This window comes from Pagrus major, chromosome 17 (assembly GCF_040436345.1).
Source record: "Pagrus major chromosome 17, Pma_NU_1.0".
NCBI lineage: Eukaryota > Metazoa > Chordata > Actinopteri > Spariformes > Sparidae > Pagrus > Pagrus major.
Window position 1 is genome coordinate 31,705,265 of NC_133231.1, and position 18,867 is coordinate 31,724,131.

General features: G+C 41.9%; 1 protein-coding gene across 2 annotated transcripts in view; it reads right to left on the reverse strand.

Moving 5' to 3' along the window:
- The window catches only part of LOC141011895 (sodium bicarbonate cotransporter 3-like), a 51,500-nt gene that overhangs the window by 27,349 nt on the left and 5,284 nt on the right, over positions 1-18,867 (reverse strand). The window contains exons 1-6 of one of the 2 annotated variants that reach the window (XM_073485235.1): positions 11,806-12,068; positions 6,239-6,320; positions 4,488-4,628; positions 4,259-4,397; positions 3,387-3,547; positions 1,894-2,082 (exon numbers count right to left, since the gene is read on the reverse strand). In XM_073485235.1, coding sequence (XP_073341336.1) covers positions 1,894-2,082; positions 3,387-3,547; positions 4,259-4,397; positions 4,488-4,628; positions 6,239-6,320; positions 11,806-11,862 — 769 coding nt within the window. In that variant the 5' untranslated portion in view covers positions 11,863-12,068. Of the gene's footprint in view, positions 1-1,893; positions 2,083-3,386; positions 3,548-4,258; positions 4,398-4,487; positions 4,629-6,238; positions 6,321-11,805; positions 12,069-18,867 lie in introns of those variants that run through there. The other variant, XM_073485236.1, reaches the window with a different exon arrangement.

The following is an 18,867-nucleotide window of genomic DNA, read 5'->3' on the forward strand; positions in this document are numbered from 1 at the left end:
AAATCACTACATTTGTTAAGGGAGTCTGGTGATGTTGTGGTTACTGGTTCAATGAACAGACTGTGTTCACAAACATCTGCCAGATGTGCAGGTAGACATGTAATACATATCACACACACACACACACACACACACACACACACACACACACACACACACACACACACACACACACACACACACACACACACACACACACACACACACACACACACACACACACACACACACACACACACAGGATGGTCTGGATTCATATCTGCTCTCTGCAGGTTTCAACACGACGGAGCTTCAGGGTACATCGGCAGAATTCAAACTCACAAACAGGATTTATGAGTCCGGATATTAAAACACCGACTCAACAGCGGTGTTAGCTGGTTATTAGCTCGCTGACTTGGCAGGCGGTTCAGGTTAGTGCTGACGGGTCAGAAACAGACCAGACGACTGCTGAGGACAACAGACAGGCCTCCACACTGCCAGCTAATATTAAACTATATTATTAATTAGTAACTTTTCATGTCACATTAGTTCTTGTTCAGGAACTCATCAAACTGAGACACACTCATGCAGCAGCGTCATTAAAACTAATCACAGACCGTCACATCACACGTCAGTCTACAGAAACACGACTGTCCTAGATGACAACAGCGTTACCATGCCGACACGATGCCATCCACCAATCAGAGACCAGTCGTCTTGTCACTCTGTTACCTCAACCAATCAGGCCAGGTGAACTCTGAAACCAAACACACTGAAGGAGTTCTCAAAGACAGAGCAGCAGAACTCACATCAACGTGAGACGCTTTGATTCAACAGGAAACATTCAAATCTGAGAGGAGATTTATCAAAATCACAGAAACATAATATACAAACATCATGACCTGAGAATTATGTGGTTCCATCTCACAGACTTTCACATCACACTTTTTCTATCTACTTGTGTTGGGATGTATAAGCTCAGAAAACATACCTCCAGTCATCAGTCACCTTTTTTGTTGGAGTCTATACAGTTTTTAAAAAGAGCAGTTCTGTGCGTTGTTTAAATTATTATAATTATTGCAAGGCAACGATTGAATCAACCTGTACCTAGCTTAGGTTTCTTGTTAGCAGATAGTTTGCCACCTCATGAATAAACAACATCTTTATAAAAGACTGCACGGGTGGAGGGCACTCGCTCCGTCTCTGGACACGGAGAACTCTGTGTGGATCAGTGAGACTCTCAGAAAGAGGAGAACTCAGGGGGAGAACCACCAGCTGGTCCAGGAGCTTCACCTGGATGATGGTCAGATCAGGTTTATGAAAACAGCTGGCAAAGACGCCTCTCGTGTTACCAGAGTTAAAGCCACAGAGATGAAACATCTCGACATGATAACAGCTCGTGGTGTTAAGAAAACTAAAAAATGATCAGATTTTATAGACAAGACTGAATAACACAGTTTCAAAAGTCATCTAAGCTCAGAATCATTATTCATCTTGTTTGATCTAAAGGAAATTTCTTTCCTGCTGAACCAGCTTCAGTTAGTTACACAGCTCATGATAACTTTTTGTTATTCAGAGCCTCTGATGACAGTGTGTAGGAATCTGAGACAAACTCAAGTTTCTTGTAGAGTCACTGAACCTTCAGTGATATAACACCAACTTCATCATGTTGCTATCTGAGGACTGAACTGTCTTGTTTTACACAGAACCACAGTTTTCTGTCATCATCATTCAAAGGTCATGATTATAAAATTGCTTTTCTTTCCAATTTAGACACGTATCCTCTTTTTCTGCGTCAGGATGAAATCTGTGTGATTAATCAGAACCTGGACATTAGAACCAAACCTTCCTGAAGATCTGCAGATGAAGATTTCAGAAGTGAATTTCAGAATGACAAGAGCTCTGTGGTCTCACCGTTGCGTTCCAGTAAATGGGGGTCGGAGTGTTTCTTGCCTATGTCGGCGAAGGATCGAACCAGCGGGATCCGGTTGCTCAGCTTCTTCTCGTTCTGATGGTGGTGACGCCTCAACATGGCCTCCCTCACCTTCTCCCGACTGTCCTCCTCCAGCTGACCTGACGCCAGCATGCTGTCAATCACCATGTCTGCATGTGAGGAGAGACGATGTGAGGTGAGCTGACAGACTTGTTCCATCAAACACAAACCAGCAACAGTCTGTAGCTACATGCTGGATCATCCAGGTTCATCTGCTGTGGTGGAACTGAGAACTGTTACCTGGTTCACACGAAACCTGCAGAGAAGGAACTTTTGAGTTTCAATCAGAAGCTTCACACCCACTCAGACCAACATGATGTGTGGAGTTCCCCAAGACTCAGTCCTCAGTCCTCTTTCATTTAACATGCGTCAAACAGGCCACGTTGTGTAAAACCATTAAACAATAATCATTTTTATTCAGATTACTAAACTAAGCTCAGCTACCCTGACATGTCAAACTAAGTGTTTAACGATCACCATGTGGTCTAACAAAAGTAATCACAACAGCAGCAGGACTTCAAAAACTCTGGTTTCAGTTCACAGACTCACATCAGATCGTTTCAAATCTTAAAATATGACTCGACAGAAATCTGTGAACCGAAACGCTGTTATTAAATTTCCCCGTGAAGTGAAGAGGAGAGTGGTGGAGGTCTGTGTTCTGAGCACCCGTCGATCCACAGTAGGGATGTTAATGATTGATCATTAATCGATTGAGCCATTCAGTGGCTTCAGTATTGGAAGGATTGCGACTGACAGAAGCTCCGTGATGAAAATTAAGTCATTATATTGTGTAATCTAGTTTGTTGTTCCAGTAACTACATGTTCACTTCATCTGTTCTTTTATCTCCTCATGTAGCCGACTGATTTACGTCAAACATAGATCAGGTCAGTGCTTTAAACAGTTTGCTAATGGAAAAAGATCCAACATATTTCATATATTATTAATGATTAATCGATAATCGATCGTTAAGGCAGCCGACTATCGATTACAGAAATTACTAAAAGTTTGCATCCCTTCTCCACGTGTTCAAAAGGTTTTGCTTTGTGATTATTCTGATATTAAAAAACGAGACAGGAGGTTTTCTCTTCATCTTTCTGACACAGCTCACACTGTAGCTTTAGAAAAACTACATTTTTCTAATTTTTGTTCCAAGGCTCTCTCCAAAATAGCTCTCTCTGAGATACAACAAAGACTTTAAATACCTACAAATTCATGTTTTAACACTACTGTCTTTTAAATTTGGTCCCATCCTTCAAATTTTCATTATCATGTTCCATGTTGTATTTCCTGTCAATGCATCATGTTGAAGCTCTATAAATCATCCATGTTAATGTCATGACCTCCAGTCAGTAGTAGCTACACCATCACTAAAACATGATCACACGTCTGCTCAGCGTTGGTTAACCTGCTGACCTGCGATCTCATCGATGGTGCTGGCCCTCATGTCGAGCAGCACGGTGCCGTTCAGGATGCAGGAGCGCAGCTCAAACAGACTGTGAAGGGACAGCGTGGCCACGTACGGTTTACTCCAACGTTCACCTCCGTCTTCTACGTCCTCCTCGAACTTCAGCCACCTGAAGACAACAGAGAGAGATTTAACTCAACATATGTCCCATATTGATTTGACAAATGTTATTTACAGCCTTTCTTAAGATGAAATCTTCACTGTAGCTGCTAAGCAAAAAGTGTTAGCATGCACCCACTTCAGATATCATCAGGAGGAGATGATGACTGAGCCTGACTTTATATCATCAGGAGGAGATGATGGCTGAGCCTGACTTTATATCATCAGGAGGAGATGATGACTGAGCCTGACTTTATATCATCAGGAGGAGATGATGGCTGAGTTTTACTGTTTGGGTGAACTGTTCCTTTAAATAACTTCAGTCTGACTGACTGCTGCACAGAAATCTATAATGTTTGTTTCAGAGTTAGGATCAAGTTTCTCCTCCTCAGCTCAGTTTGACTCGTGGTCTGAAACAATCCCGGCATGAAAAGATAAAAAGCAAACATGACTGTGAAAATCCAGTTCAGCCTCACAGGTGTAAAATAAATCCAGAGGATTTGTGAGCAAAGAGTCCTGCAGGAAGATCTAACATCCTCAGGGCTCAGATGATAAATCCTGAATAAACAAAGGTGTATCCTGTACAAAGAATGAGAACAACGTGCAGGTGTGTTAGTCTGCATCAGGTGGCTTATTATAAAGACTCCATCAGATAAAACTGAGAAAAATATGATAAAGAAAGTTTTCAAATCATTAAAAGAAAACAAAGACTGGTCCTCACCTGGCCGTCTCCTTCCACTCCTGGAAGTCTCCGTCTCTGAAGGTGATCTCATCCAGCTCTGTGAACAGATCGTGGGAGATGTGCTCCTCGTCTCCGTCCTCCGTCCCGAGGATGAACTGGACCCTCTGAGACGGCGTGTCTGCAGCGACAACAAACTCTTCATCAGATTATTAATGTGATATCCAGGAGTGTGTGCGTGATTAAAAACTGTCTCTGAGTCTGGACGGACCGTATGTGGGGGACTCTCGTCCGTCCTCCCGGTCTGAGCGGTCCCGTCGTTTCCGGTGATGTCGGTGTCCCCGGTGACGGTGACGCCTTCGACTCTGTCGACCCAGAGGAACGTGAACGCCGACGTACACCGCTCTGTGACCTGACGGAGGGAAACACAGTCAGCAAACAGCCGAACAGGAGCGTCCACCACCATCCGCTCTGATATCATCATTATGTGACGTTCATGTGGAAGACATTTTGTCCAAAGTGAGAACAACAGCTGAAAGTTCTTAAAAAATGGAAAAACATCACCAACAAAGAAGAATCACTGTTAATATTCCTGATTCTACTGATTTTCTCACCTTCACAGTCAAATTTAGTTTTGTTTGATAATCACCGACATGAAGTTAGTTTAATAATCTGTTACCAAAATTTAATTGTATTTCACTGTAAACATGTATGTAGACACTGCTTATATCCCTTTATTCTATTTAAACCTTTTATATTTTTGTATTTTTATTTTAACTAGCTGACTGTTCTGTGTTGTGTTGTATATCTGTTAAGTGTTGTGTTCAACTGCTCCACATGCCTTACCTTGAATTGCCCCCGGGGACAAATAAAGTTTTCTGAATTGAATTGAGTCAATTTATATATCCTGCCTTCATTTATCCTTTAAACTCTGAAATCTGTTCAACCTGAGCTACAAGGTTGTAAGTCAATACAAAAATATAATTATAAAAGTTATATCGAGTATTAATTAAATAATAAAGACCTTTCTTCATAACATTTTAATAAATAAACACAGACCATATTGATCGAAAAGATTTCTAAATGTAGGAACATGAACAAAATATTACTTAACAATCTACAACTTATTGGAACAATGTAATAATTATAGTTTCTGAGATATTATCTTTTTGTTTCATCTCCAATAGAAGTACAGTGTTTCTGTTAATCTCTGTCTGACAGCCATCACTCTGCTCCTCCCTGCTCCTCTCTCACCACTCTCTGCTCCTCCCTGCTCCTCTCTGTTCCTCTCTGCTCCTCCCTGCTCCTCTCTGCTCCTCCCTGCTCCTCTCTGTTCCTCTCTGCTCCTCCCTGATCCTCTCTCACCACTCTCTGCTCCTCCCTGCTCCTCTCCCACCACTCTCTGCTCCTCTCTGCTCCTCCCTGATCCTCCCTGCTCCTCTCTCACCACTCTCTGCTCCTCTCTGCTCCTCTCTGTTCCTCTCTGCTCCTCTCTGCCCCTCCCTGCTCCTCTCCCACCACTCTCTGCTCCTCTCTGCTCCTCTCTGCTCCTCCCTGATCCTCCCTGCTCCTCTCTCACCACTCTCTGCTCCTCCCTGCTCCTCTCTGCTCCTCTCTGCTCCTCCCTGATCCTCCCTGCTCCTCCCTGATCCTCCCTGCTCCTCTCCCACCACAGGAGCAGTCACGCACCTGTAACTGTGTTACCTGCTGCAGGTGAACTTTAATGAAACCAAGCTGACAGTCTTATTAAGAGGCTGCAGGCTCTCAGCACAAAGATAATCGTCCTGCATTTAATATTAAATAAAGCTGTTTAATGTTGTTAATATAATAATGTAATATATCATCTGTCCCACACACTCACCTGCACGCTCTTCATACTTTTGACTGTGTATAAATACAAGCTCTGATTCATTCTGTTTGACTGTAAATACAGACACAGGCTCAGCTGTTACAGTGTGTGTGTGTGTGTGTGTGTGTGTGTGTGTGTGTGTGTGTGTGTGTGTGTGTAAACAGCAGACTCACTCTCCAGTTCTTCTTTTTCAAAGTTGGTGTAGAGGGTGGAGCTGGTCTTCCCCTGGTCCAACACCGCCTCCTCATCGTTCCCCTGCAGCAACACACATCATCATCATCATCGTCATCATCATCATCATCATCATCATCATCATCATGCAACATCAACTTCTCTTCTGACGTGACCACATAAAGACATTTAGGAGAAGTATTCTGGCAAATACTGATTTTCGTCACATATCCATTCTGATTATTTGAAAATGGTCTCAAAACTCATTCTTTACAGTATCGATACAAAAGTGTGATATTTAAAGTTTCCCACAGTCACTCTGCTGTTCTCTGCTTCTAACCAAGAGAAGAAAAGTTCTCTTGTTGTCGTGTTACAGCTGGTTATTAGAGGTCCAGCTCCACCTGGTAATAAAGACATAAAACAACCCAATACAGGAAGTAATCACAGGGTTGATCCCAGTGTGCCACTTTGGATAAAAAGGCGTAATGTAATAATCCTCCTTCATTAAACTGTTAATGTCCCTACACTCTGCAGCTGCTGCCCACTGCACACACTACTATCAGGCTCCGCCCACAGCCGGTGGGACCGCCACGACTCATCACACTGTCACTGCTGATGGCAACAGGAAGTGCTCCGACAGCTGGACATCAGGACCGTCAGCAGGGGCAGAACGACCGAGAGACGACAGGAGGAAAACTTAAATCAAATAAACGTGATCGAGTAGAGATGATCACACACACTCACACTCACACACACACACACACACAGGAAGTGCAGCTCCACGCTTGTGGTAACTCTGAGCTCACAGCCTGCTGTCTGTTTGTACAGCAGCATGCTGACAGAACACACACAGACAGACAGACACACACACACACACACACACACACACACAGGGGAAGGCTTAAAGAAACAGCTCCACTCTAAACAGTTTGTTCTTCCCTGCAGAGTCGATCAGCTGGTGGAGCTTCAGGACTGACACAACGCCTCGGTGACAAATAAACATTAAAACAGCACCAATACCAGATCAATAATTTAGAGAAGAGACGATAACACTGTCACCAGCTCAAAGTTCAGATCAGTGTTTGTGATGGTAGAGTGGAGTATTGTTGTTAAAAGTAATCAAAAGTCATACTGGAATAAAAGTAAAGATATTGTGTTAAAATATTACTTTGGTAAAAGTGAAAGTCACTCATATGAATAGTACTCGAGTAAAAGTATGAAAGTATCTGATATTAAATATAGTTAAGTATCAAAAGTACACGGAAAGATACATATATTACATGTATGTATATACTGTATACTTTGGGTCAAGCATTTTATTTTTCGTTGTTGTTTAATCCAATTGTAAAAATGTATTAAAATATAAACAACTCTGCTCTGATCTGTAATCTGCAAGGTAACTAGTAACTAAAGCGATGAGATAAATGTAGTGGAGTAAAAAGTAGAATATTTTCCTCCAAAATGTGAAAGTATAAAGTAGCAGAAAATAGAAAGTTGTACTAAAGTTAGTTATATTAGTTATATTCCACCACTGGGTATGGGGGTGTGTTCGTTCCCAAGGCATGATGGGTAACTGTCAAACGCACGTGCTGCCATCCAGACGACGTCTTTCTGTCCAGCAGGTCAGGAGCCGTGTTTCCATCAATGTGTTTTAATGTGCACTCGGAAAAGGTTTAGAAAAGGTGGACGGAAACAGCAGCATTAAAAACAATAAACCAATAAATAAATCTTGATTTCACATCAGTTTTTACGTTTTCTTGGGGTAATTTTGCTGTTTTCAAAATGAGTTAATGAGAATTGAAAACACCTTTTCCAAATATTCAACTCACAGGACTGAGCCGCTGTTTTCTGAAGGAGTGCAGTTAGACTGCGGTCCTCACCTGTCTCCTACTGAAAATGTGTGAAGCATTATGAAGCACACAACACGCCATCAGAGAGCTCAGGCCGATGAACCACTACAGTCATATCAGCACCAATGAGACCCAATTCCACTTTCAAACCTTCAACAATTCACATCATCAGTTCTCAGACACTTACTGAGTGTTGTTAAAGACAACAATGATGACCACAGGAGGCTTCTGGTACGACAGGGTCTTCTCCACTGCTGCTCCCACCCTCCCAAAACACATCAGACACTCCCCCTCACTGTCCACCTTCAAGAAGTCCCTAAACACACCTCTTCAACACTGCCTACCATCACTAACAAACTCTGTGCTCATCCTCCTTCTCATGGACTATTTCATCTTTGCATTGTTGTCTTTGTTTTGTTGTTGCTCTTTGTTAAGAGTCTTTGAGTATTCAGTATTATAATTATTAACATGGATGGAGGAGATGATGACGGGGTTTACACTGTTGGGTGAACTGTTCCTTTAAGTAAAGGGTCCGAACACTTCCTGCTCTGCTGGATGTTAACTGCGTCTCATCAGAAGGAGATCAAACTGTCCAGAACATGTCGGACGTCCAGCTCATCTCTGCCTGGTGACCTCCGTCTCACCCCGACAGGAAGCTCCGCCCACCGCGTTCTGATGATGTCATCAATGTGTGATGACCGCAGTGTTGATGTGAGCTGTGAGTGACGGATCCTTCCGGTTCATCCAGTTCAAATGTAGATTTCACACTGTGTTGGACACACATTCCTTCCTTCCTGTCATCACAACATCTGTTATCATACCAACCAAACGCCGCGCTGACCAACAGGAAGTGGAGGATTGATCCCTCCGCTGCATGCGCTTCACTTCTTCTGCAGTATGTAGTGAGCAGAGTGTGAACTGATCTGAGTTCAGCAGCACACACGCTTCGTTTTACACTCCAAGATTGTCAAACTTTACTGTTGTGTTGGCATAATGATCATAATGTGAGCTGCTCTGGTCAGTGGCGTTGGTCTGTGTGTGTGTGTGTGTGTGTGTGTGTGTGTGTGTGTGTGTGTGTGTGTGTGTGTGTGTCTGTCTGTCTGTGCGTGTCTGTCTGTGTGCAACTACAGACACAATGAGCTCCGGTCTGAACTGGCTGCTCCTCCTCTCATCTGAAACCCCTCCTTGTATTTAAACTCGATCTCTGAGCTGCTTCTTCTTCTGCTTTATTTATTCTTATCACTTTTGTGTGAAAGTCAAAAATGTTTGTGCTAATCGGACAGATGCTAACATGCTAACACCAACACACAGCCCTGTTTGGGAACCAATAGGACGACAGGAACGGTCAAAGCTGTCGGTGAAGGTGTCGGACCAAACAGACAACATGTGATTATTTGATCGTTGGGATTCGATGACTAATAAAACAAATCAAACTGATGTGTGATTTGATTTGTAGTTCAGTCTGTTGACAGAACAGCAGCAGAAACTGAAACTCCACCTGACGGCCAGTCAAACACTGACAGTTGTTTTGGCTGTAAACGGGAGCAGGGAATCGACTTCAACATTAAAGATGTGAGTTCATGGATACACAGACCCGGACTGATCTAAATGTAATATGAAGCAGCCGATGTTAAAGTTGTTGTAAAATATCTGTTGAGTGAAGCGTAGCTGCTAATTTCTGCACAATGACGACACCCTCGTTTAATGTTAAAGGGCAAAGTGAGCGGACGAGAGTCTCGTTGGTAGAGCCCGAACGATGCTGGATATTTGAGGCTGATGCCGATGATGGGGAGTAAAAAAAGATTGTGAGATCCATCTGTCAGCCAATATTGTCATTTACACAGACGATATAAATTAAGAGCCTGTCTCCACATACATTTTTCAATGGTTTTCGATGAGGAGAAAAGCAGCAGCGGCCAGCATATTCTTTCAGAGCGCTCTGTCTTTTTACAGTCCACAGTCAAACCTAAAGTGTCTTTGTCTCCCAGTTTTTCCTGTGCCTTAAAAATCACAAACATATTTTGGATTGTCTGTTCTGTAATGAAGTGCGTCAGATATACTTCAGAACAGACCTGAGAGTCCTCAGTGTTGCCACTTAAAGTTTTAATTTAATGTATAATGGAGAGGAGTGACATATATTAAGATAATGTGAAGAATTACACCGGACCGTCCTGATCTTAAAATGCATCGTCCCTGAATCGTATCACAGACTGTGTATCTGCACTCTGACATGTAATAGAGTATTTCCAGAGGTTGGTATTGTTACTTTTCCAGCGAGTTGTCAGATGGTTTACTGAGAGCGAGACAGTGAGTGGAGAAGGAACAGAGCAGCAGAGATAACGTGGTGCTGACATTCAGTTTAAAGAGTCTAAAAATAAAATCTGGTGATGATTCCGAGTCAAAGATCAGCTTTCAGATTTACAGTCTTCACATTCAGAAGGAGGAAACGTCTGGAGCGGATCGGCTGGTTCTGTTCAGCCTGTTCTCTCTCTTTATGATGTGTACTTGGAAGAGTTTCGAGTCATGTGGCCTTAAAATAATTTAACCACAACTGACTTCCCTTCAGCGGTGGAAGAAGAACTCAGATCCTTAAATACTAAGCTGTAGAAACACTCTTACTGATGAATCAGCTGATTATTTTCTTAATTATTTGAATAGTTGTTTGGTCTGAACGTCATGAAGTTCATAAAAAAAGATGACGAACATGAGGGCAGCAACCAGTTGACCAGTCATTGTTGATTAATCTGTTGATTATTTTCTTGATTAAATCAATTGTATTGTTTAGTCTGTAAAACGACATCAAAATGTGAAAAATGTCGATCAGTGTTTCGTCCTCAAATGTCTTGTTTTGTCCTCAACCCAAAGATCTTCAGTTTACTGCTAAAGAAACAATATATTCAAAATATTCATATTTAAGAACCTGAAGTCAGAACATTTGGACTTTTATTTAATTGATTATTGATTAATCTAATAGTAATCAATGTTACTTCAGTGAAAGTCTGTAAGTTTACTAAAAACAGTGTCAATGCAGTAAAATGATTATGATTCGTACATTCATGATTATTCTCACATACACTGTGACACCTGCTGCAGGTCTGCAGAGTCGATGGTCTGTACGGACTGTGAAACCGACAGATGAAATGATATCTGGTGGTTTTCTTGGTCTTCTGTGACAGTAAACTGAACATTCGGGGGCGTCACCCTCAGCTCTGGGATTTTAAAAATCATGTCTGCATTAATATATTTTCATCATATTGACAGCTGTGACTGTGTGTGTGGAGGCACTGGAGGGCTCAGCCGTCATTGTCATCGAGCTCTCTTCCTGTCTAACTGTCTGATTTCCTCATGTGTCATGATGAGGGACAACATGTCAGTCATGTTCTGCTTAAAACTGCTCTCATCAGATCTGAGTGTCTACTATTAAATTAATCTCAAGCTATTTTGATAATCAATCTATTCTTCTTTAAAGAAAAGAAAAGTCCAAATTCTCTGCTGTCAGCCCGTTAAATGTCAATATTTTCTGGTTTCTTTCCTCGTCTCTGACAGTAAACTGAGGATCTTTGGGTTTTGGACAGAACAAAACATTTGAGGACGAAACACTGATCAACAAGACCAAACAACTGAGGGGGTTTATCAAGAATCGAGTTAGTTTCAGTCTTAGTGTTACGCCCCGACCACACTCTGATCACATGAGACAAAAAGTGTGTTTTCATACATACCAGTGACATCGCTCTGGCCACCCTCTGACTGGCAATACCTCCCCAAAAGTCTGCCATAGCTGCTCCGACCAATGCACAGTCGACTCAAATCAACTCTCCTCAGAGTCCAGAAACAGAAAACGTCCAAAACAAGAGAGAGAAAGTGGTGAAACAGCGAGCAGCTGTGCAGCTCAAACACAGACCCACTATCAACAGAAACGTCCAGGTCTGCCAGTCGTCCAGGTTCAGTATGCAAATACAGCCAGAGACTGTATGATTCGTGTATTTATAGCCCAGCGTGTTGCTTCACTGAGCGTCTGTCAGAGCGAGCAGCGAGCCTGGAAGTCTGCAAACACAGCAAGAAAAAAAGAGAAAACACAGGAGGCGGGGCCGGGCGACGCGTTCCTGCTCAGAAATGTGGATGAACATTAAAACCAGAGCAGGTCAGACTGAACACACTTCAGACCTGAGTGAGACAGTAACTCACAAGTCAAGAGCACGACGGTCTGCAGCGTGACACAGTAATGACTGAAGCTGTCTGCGATCCTCTGCCTCTGCTTGTTTCAACATTTTAAAGTATGCAGTTTGGAGTTTTACATCTGGAAACGATAAAAACAAGAAATAGTTTCCACTTCACTGTGAAATACTCTGGAAGCCTCTCGATTAACTTCAGCTGAGGAATTCTAATAAGAAACAACAACAAGCCACAACATGAGCACAGAGAGCGTTACACAAGACGAGACAGCAGCCGACTGTCTTCAGAGAGAGAGACACACACACACACACGCACACACACACACACACACACACACACCCTCTGACAACTAACAGACCTCGACTCATAACAGGAACAGACAAAACTTTAAATGTCATCTGACAGATATTCAGGACCAGAGTTCTGCTGAGAGGACGTCTGCTGAGAGGACATCTGCTGAGGACGTCCAATCAACATCTTCATTTCTGCAGCGCCTCATGTATATAACAACCTGTATAATAATAATAACTTTATCACCTGGTCTTCCACCCCGGTGACATTTTGAAAGTTTCATTTTCATGTTTCTACAAAAACATTAACATGAATCCAAAATGGTATCAGCAAAGATAAACTTGTCAACTTGTTGTTGATAGGCCACCCATGATTCCTCCATCGTGAGCAAGCTAATGACATTATACTAAATCACTGTACCAGCCAACTATTCAGCTCACTGCATGTTATTGACACATATTGGCCAGTTTTCTGTATTATTATCTGTACTGTACGGACATTCCTGTGGGCCACAGTGGATCGTTTTGTAACTTATCAAGTCTCTGACAGAACCTCCACCTCAGAAACCACCGGAGATGTTGCACAGGGTAAAGCTAACGTGCTAACATTAGCCAAGATACTACTGCTGCCAACTTAGCAGCTAACAGTAAGAGCAAAGAAGAGAGGACCTGAAAATATTCAGGGAATTATCTCCAGTTACCTACATATCATTGTAGGCCAAGTTTAATATGCAAAACAGTTGTTTAAATATATATCTAGTCGAGGTCCCTGCTCCAGTTCTCTGTCAGCCTCTGATCTTTTAATAATATATGAAATGATGATGTGTAAACTGTGAAGACTGTGAATTGTTAGCTGAATCTGCAGCTCCCAGCAGCTTTACAGATCGAATATCAGTCAAAATGAGCTCTGATTTCTATAATCAGCTTTTATCCACATGTCCAAAAATAAAAACACGCTGCAAAGAGATTCTCATCCTGGAGGAAAGGCAAGATGCTGTTGTAAAGAATCCCTCTGACATCCAGTGACTCTTCTTTGTGGTTTTGTGTTCAACCAGACTGTGAAATATTGCTGTTAATATTGCAGTAAATTATATACATTTGAAATTCCCGATAATATGGTGGTTAAATCACAGTTGACACCATGTATCCTGCCTTTTAAAAGACTTGATAATCGTACAATGGCCGTCAGCGCTGAAAAGAATCATCATGACCTTGAAATCAAAAGTTTAGGATATGAAGACTCACAACACGCCTACTTTATAATGAGCTTCAGCTAAATGTTAATCTGTCTGGACACAACTTCACTGTTCTGCTTCACTCACAGCGCTCTCATAGCGACATTTTCAGAATAAAAGCTGTAAAAGCCAGTGTACACGACCTGAGCAGCAAACAGCAGACAGACTGAGACTAGAGACGAGCTGGTGAACACAGCGGAGCGTCCAGCAGCTAAAGAGACACACATTTCCCTCAGGAGGTGGAGGAGACCAAAACCTGAGCAAAACGATCAAAACTGAAAATATATCAAAAAGAAAAAAGAAAACTTAGAAACACGGCAGCTCGTCTGAAAATATACATCAAACTTGTACAACAGTAAGGTTCATATTACTGTGTATACTGTACACACACTGAAACACACACACCCACACCCACACCCACACACACACACACACACACACACACACACACACACACACACACACACACACACACACTCTGCAGGAGGAGAAAGGATTTGTGCAAGAGCTCTGCAGACTTCAGTGTAACAGGATGAGGTTCAGTTAAAATGTCACTGCGGCAAAAAAAGAGGAATCAGTTGGAATTTGAAGGTTCAGAACTTGTTAATATGATAATAACTTGATAATATGTGCAGAGCTCTGACTCCAGTTTGGGGGATTTCAGGCAAATAAACTCCAGAACAACAACAGTAATCTGTGCAGCTGAGAAAAGAAAAGAACAAGAGTCAAACCTCAAAGTGACGACGCGTTCACTAAACCCACAGCAGAGAAACTGAGCAGAGTGTGGGCTGATGGAGGAAGTTAAGTGTGTACTCACACCTCACAACACACAGCAGTGTCGGTGGTGGTGACCTCCTTCTGTATGATGATGAACATTTAAAACAACCACAAAGACACCAATTATAATCAATCTGTATCCGTGATGGCTGACTACAGTAAACCCAGCTACCCAACATTTGGTTCTGAAGTTTGAGAATCATCTTTAGCTCACGTTACTCTTATTTCTGACTCTGAGCCTGATCAACATGCTTGTAGATGTGATTAGACTGGGAGGAAGTGCGTTAAACTGTCCAAACACGAGTCTCTGGAGCAGTCATGAAGCGCTGTGAAGCTGTGACGACGTTCACCTACAGCAGAGCGGTGGCAGAGCAGCGAGACTTACTGCAGTTACTTAATTACTTCAGTCTCTAAAAAACACAGATCATCTGATTTTCTGCTGAAAATTTAAAATGTGCCGACACTGTCATTACACTGTTTTTACTCTCTTTTGGTCGCACATGCAACCGGCTCAACATTTTCATTGAACGCACCGGTGCGCCTGAGAGTGAGAGGGGTACTGTGAATCAGCTGAGGTGATCACTGCTGCAGTGGTTTCATGTGATTTAAATGAAGACAGACATGTTTTTACTACTATTTCTTGCTTACAATCATTTACATAATGTGCTATGAAATTATCTTAGTTTTAGAAAAAAATCTGAGCGTTAATCACAATTAAATAGACTTTAATAATAATAATAATAATAATAGTTACCGCTGCTCTGCTACATAAACTGACTAAAAGGACAAAACACGACAGACCAACAGTTGTCAGCAACAAATAAATCATCAGTGTATCAGGACAACATTTAATCACATAAACAAACAAACTCATTTGAATGTTTTAAACTAGAATTCATACACTAGGGGTCGAGCGATCCGGCTTTTTCAGGGCTGATACTGATTATTAGAAATCAAGGAGACTGAAAACAGATATGTGGGGCCGATGTTCATTTACAGTAAAAATGTAACTGTGTCCAAGTTTCGAGGTGGTGGAATTAAAAAAGGACAATTTTCAGCTACTTTACTTTAGTATTTCTATTTCTGCTACTTTTTACTTCCTCTCCAATAAATCTAGTTACTAGTTACTTTGCAGATTAAGATTATTAATTGTGATGTGTGACCAATCAGATGATGGGCGAGGACGCTGTATCAGAGCCAAAGTAGCATTTTTTAAATGAGTTTATTTTATCAGCAATCTGAGAGAAAAATCACCGATACCGATAATCAAACTCTGAATATGAGCCTGATAATCGGTCTGATAATTAGATAATTACGACCCACCTACCATCTTTTCTGTTTTATATTCCATTAAATAAAAATATTGGCACATACTGGACAACATATCTGCTAAACTTCTATATATATATATACTATAAGAACTGACTGTTACTGAAATATCACGAACACACACACACACACACACACACACACACACACACACACACACACACACACACACACACACAGGTTACAATAATATCAGCTGTGCTCTCAGGCCCCCCCGGGGAGCAGAGACAGTCGGCTCTGTTGCTCCCATATTAGGAGAACCAGCTGAGAGCAGAAACCACATCTGGACTGCTGCAGTGTTTACTGACCCGGGAACTGTGGGAAAATTCACACCAGCCAACAACACACACACACACACACTCACACTCACACACTCACACACTCACACACTCACACACACACACACACACACAAGCCACTGGTCGATAATAGACTTACTGGCTGTGAGATTAACCAATCAGGACGCAGCGGCGGGCTCTCAGCACTCAGTTTAAACTGTGTCTGTGTTTGATATTAAAGCTGCGAAGACGTTTTCAACAAAATATTCTTTGTTCAATATTCTCTGCTCAGATTGTCACAACATGAAGTAAAGTCGTCAAAAGTATCGAAAGATCATTACTTTCTAAAACTGTACGATGTCTGAACCTGTCAGAGAGGAGGAAAGAAACCAGGAAATATTCACTCAAAACGATTGATCTATTATTCAAATATTTGGTGGTTAATTTAAAAGTTGTTTAAAAAAATTACTTAAAGTTTATGCTATATTTTATTTACCTCTAGTTAATCTTCTATGATGTCGAGCAGAACGTTTTGTGCTGAAACACTTTGAAGACTAAAACAGAAAAATTGACAAATGATGTCAGATCAGCGTCTTGATCTAAACGTATGAAGTGAGCTACATGACATGCTGATTTCTGTCTCCATTAACTGTGTGATCCATGAACACTCAGCTGGCTGTCGCTGTGCAGCTCCTCCTGCTGGTGTGGATGTCTTTAACAAAGATGTCCGACACTTTAATGCTTTACTGTCCCTGGAGGCAGCGGTCAGTCACGGAGTGTTAAAAACCCCTCGGTCTGTTTCCTCTCTGCTCATGTTTTGGTTTTCTTTTGTCATTTTTGTTCTGTTTGTCCTGATTTCTCTGTTTGTCTTCACTGTTTGGCTTCAGCTGCTTATCAGAGCTGCACAAATTTGCAGATAATTCAAACTAAACACGACACTTTAACAAAACTGATTCAGCACAGAGACTGGTTGAATGAAGAGACGCAGAAAATATCCTGAATAATCCATAGCAATGCATCAAACAGACCAGTGTAACACACGCACACACACGCACACACACACACACACACACACACACACCAGTATCACTGTTACGGCCTTCTTAGGGTTCAATAATAAGGGTTTATATAGAATACGTTTTCCAGAGCTGATGATGGACGTAACCAAAGAGTGAGCCTCTTTACTTCCTTCTGATCTTTGTTGAGAGCTGCACATGCTCAGTACCGATCAGATACTCATGAGAAGGGCTGCAGTAAAAGATTGTTTTTTTATTAGTGATTAATAAGAGTGTATAAAATGACAAAAAAATATGTGAAAAACGCTTGTCACGATTTCTCGGAGCCCAAAGTGACGTCTTCAGATGTCTTCTGTTGTCCAACCAACAGACCAAAACACAAAGACGCTTCATTTTCTGTCAGAAACGTCAAAGAAAGGCAGCAAATCGTCACGTTTAAAAAGCTGGAACCAAAAAATGTTTCACATTGTTGTTTGAAAATTCACTGAAACGATCAAATGACTGTCAAAACAGTTGGCAACTAACTTTTTTCGACTGGAGTAATCGACTAATAATTAGATGTATGAGTTTGTTGCTTCACATCTATAAACACACTGTGGTCTTGTTATGATCCATTTATCTGAGTCAAATGAAACATGGTACGAGCATTTAATGCAGAAATGCTATTTGTGGTATCGTCACTGGGAACTACTCTGTGATTATTCAATTATTTGAAGATCAGCTGTTTGTGTGTACTGTAGCATATCACAGCACAGATTTACACTGACCTCATGTGGAAAAGACTGCTGCACACGTTTTACCAGAGCTTGGTGATAATAACGCCTGAAACAGTGAGATATCCGGTGGCGTCCCGGTTATTTCCAGGCGCCAGTAAAAACAAGGGAAAGTCTATTTTTTCAGACAAAACTGCAGTTGCATGAGCAATTGGATCATTTCTTATTTAACAAATATTCCAAAAAATCATAACACGACACTAAAAAAACATGAAAATTGACCTCAGTCTTTGTTCAATAAATACTGATTGATGAACAATTTGTGTCAGGGCAGGTTAGCATGATGAATGTGGGAGGCCTGCTGAGGACGGACATCTTTTCACTTTGTTTGGTCACCACCACACAGATGATGTGAACACGCCCAGTGTGACGCCTCCACGTACATAATGAGTCTCTTCTTCTTCTTCTTCTTCTGTCCCCTGCAGACTGCATCTCCATCCTGACAGGATCCAGACTAACAGCCCACCAGAGAGCGTCGGGCCGCCAGAGGACGAGTCCACTGACGTCAGCACCAGTCACCTGGGACGCCACAACAACACTAACCTGTACACACAGTACACACAGTACACACTGTACACCCAGTACACACTGTACACACAGTACACCCAGTACACACTGTACACCCAGTACACACTGTACACCCAGTACACACTGTACACACTGTACACACTTGCAGCTGTGAGTGTGATTTTAGGCTTTCTGACAAAAAGCACATTCCTCATTATTTCAGTCTCCATAGACCAGCTGTCATTTAAACGCTGTGGGTGGGATCAGACAGGTGAGTGATTATCATGATGAACACCTGATCTTCACCCAGAAACCATCGCGACAGAATGAAAGCCTACAGAGCCTGCCCTGACACAGCAGGAGTAACATTATACTTGTACTCCACTACAGATTTAGTTACCAG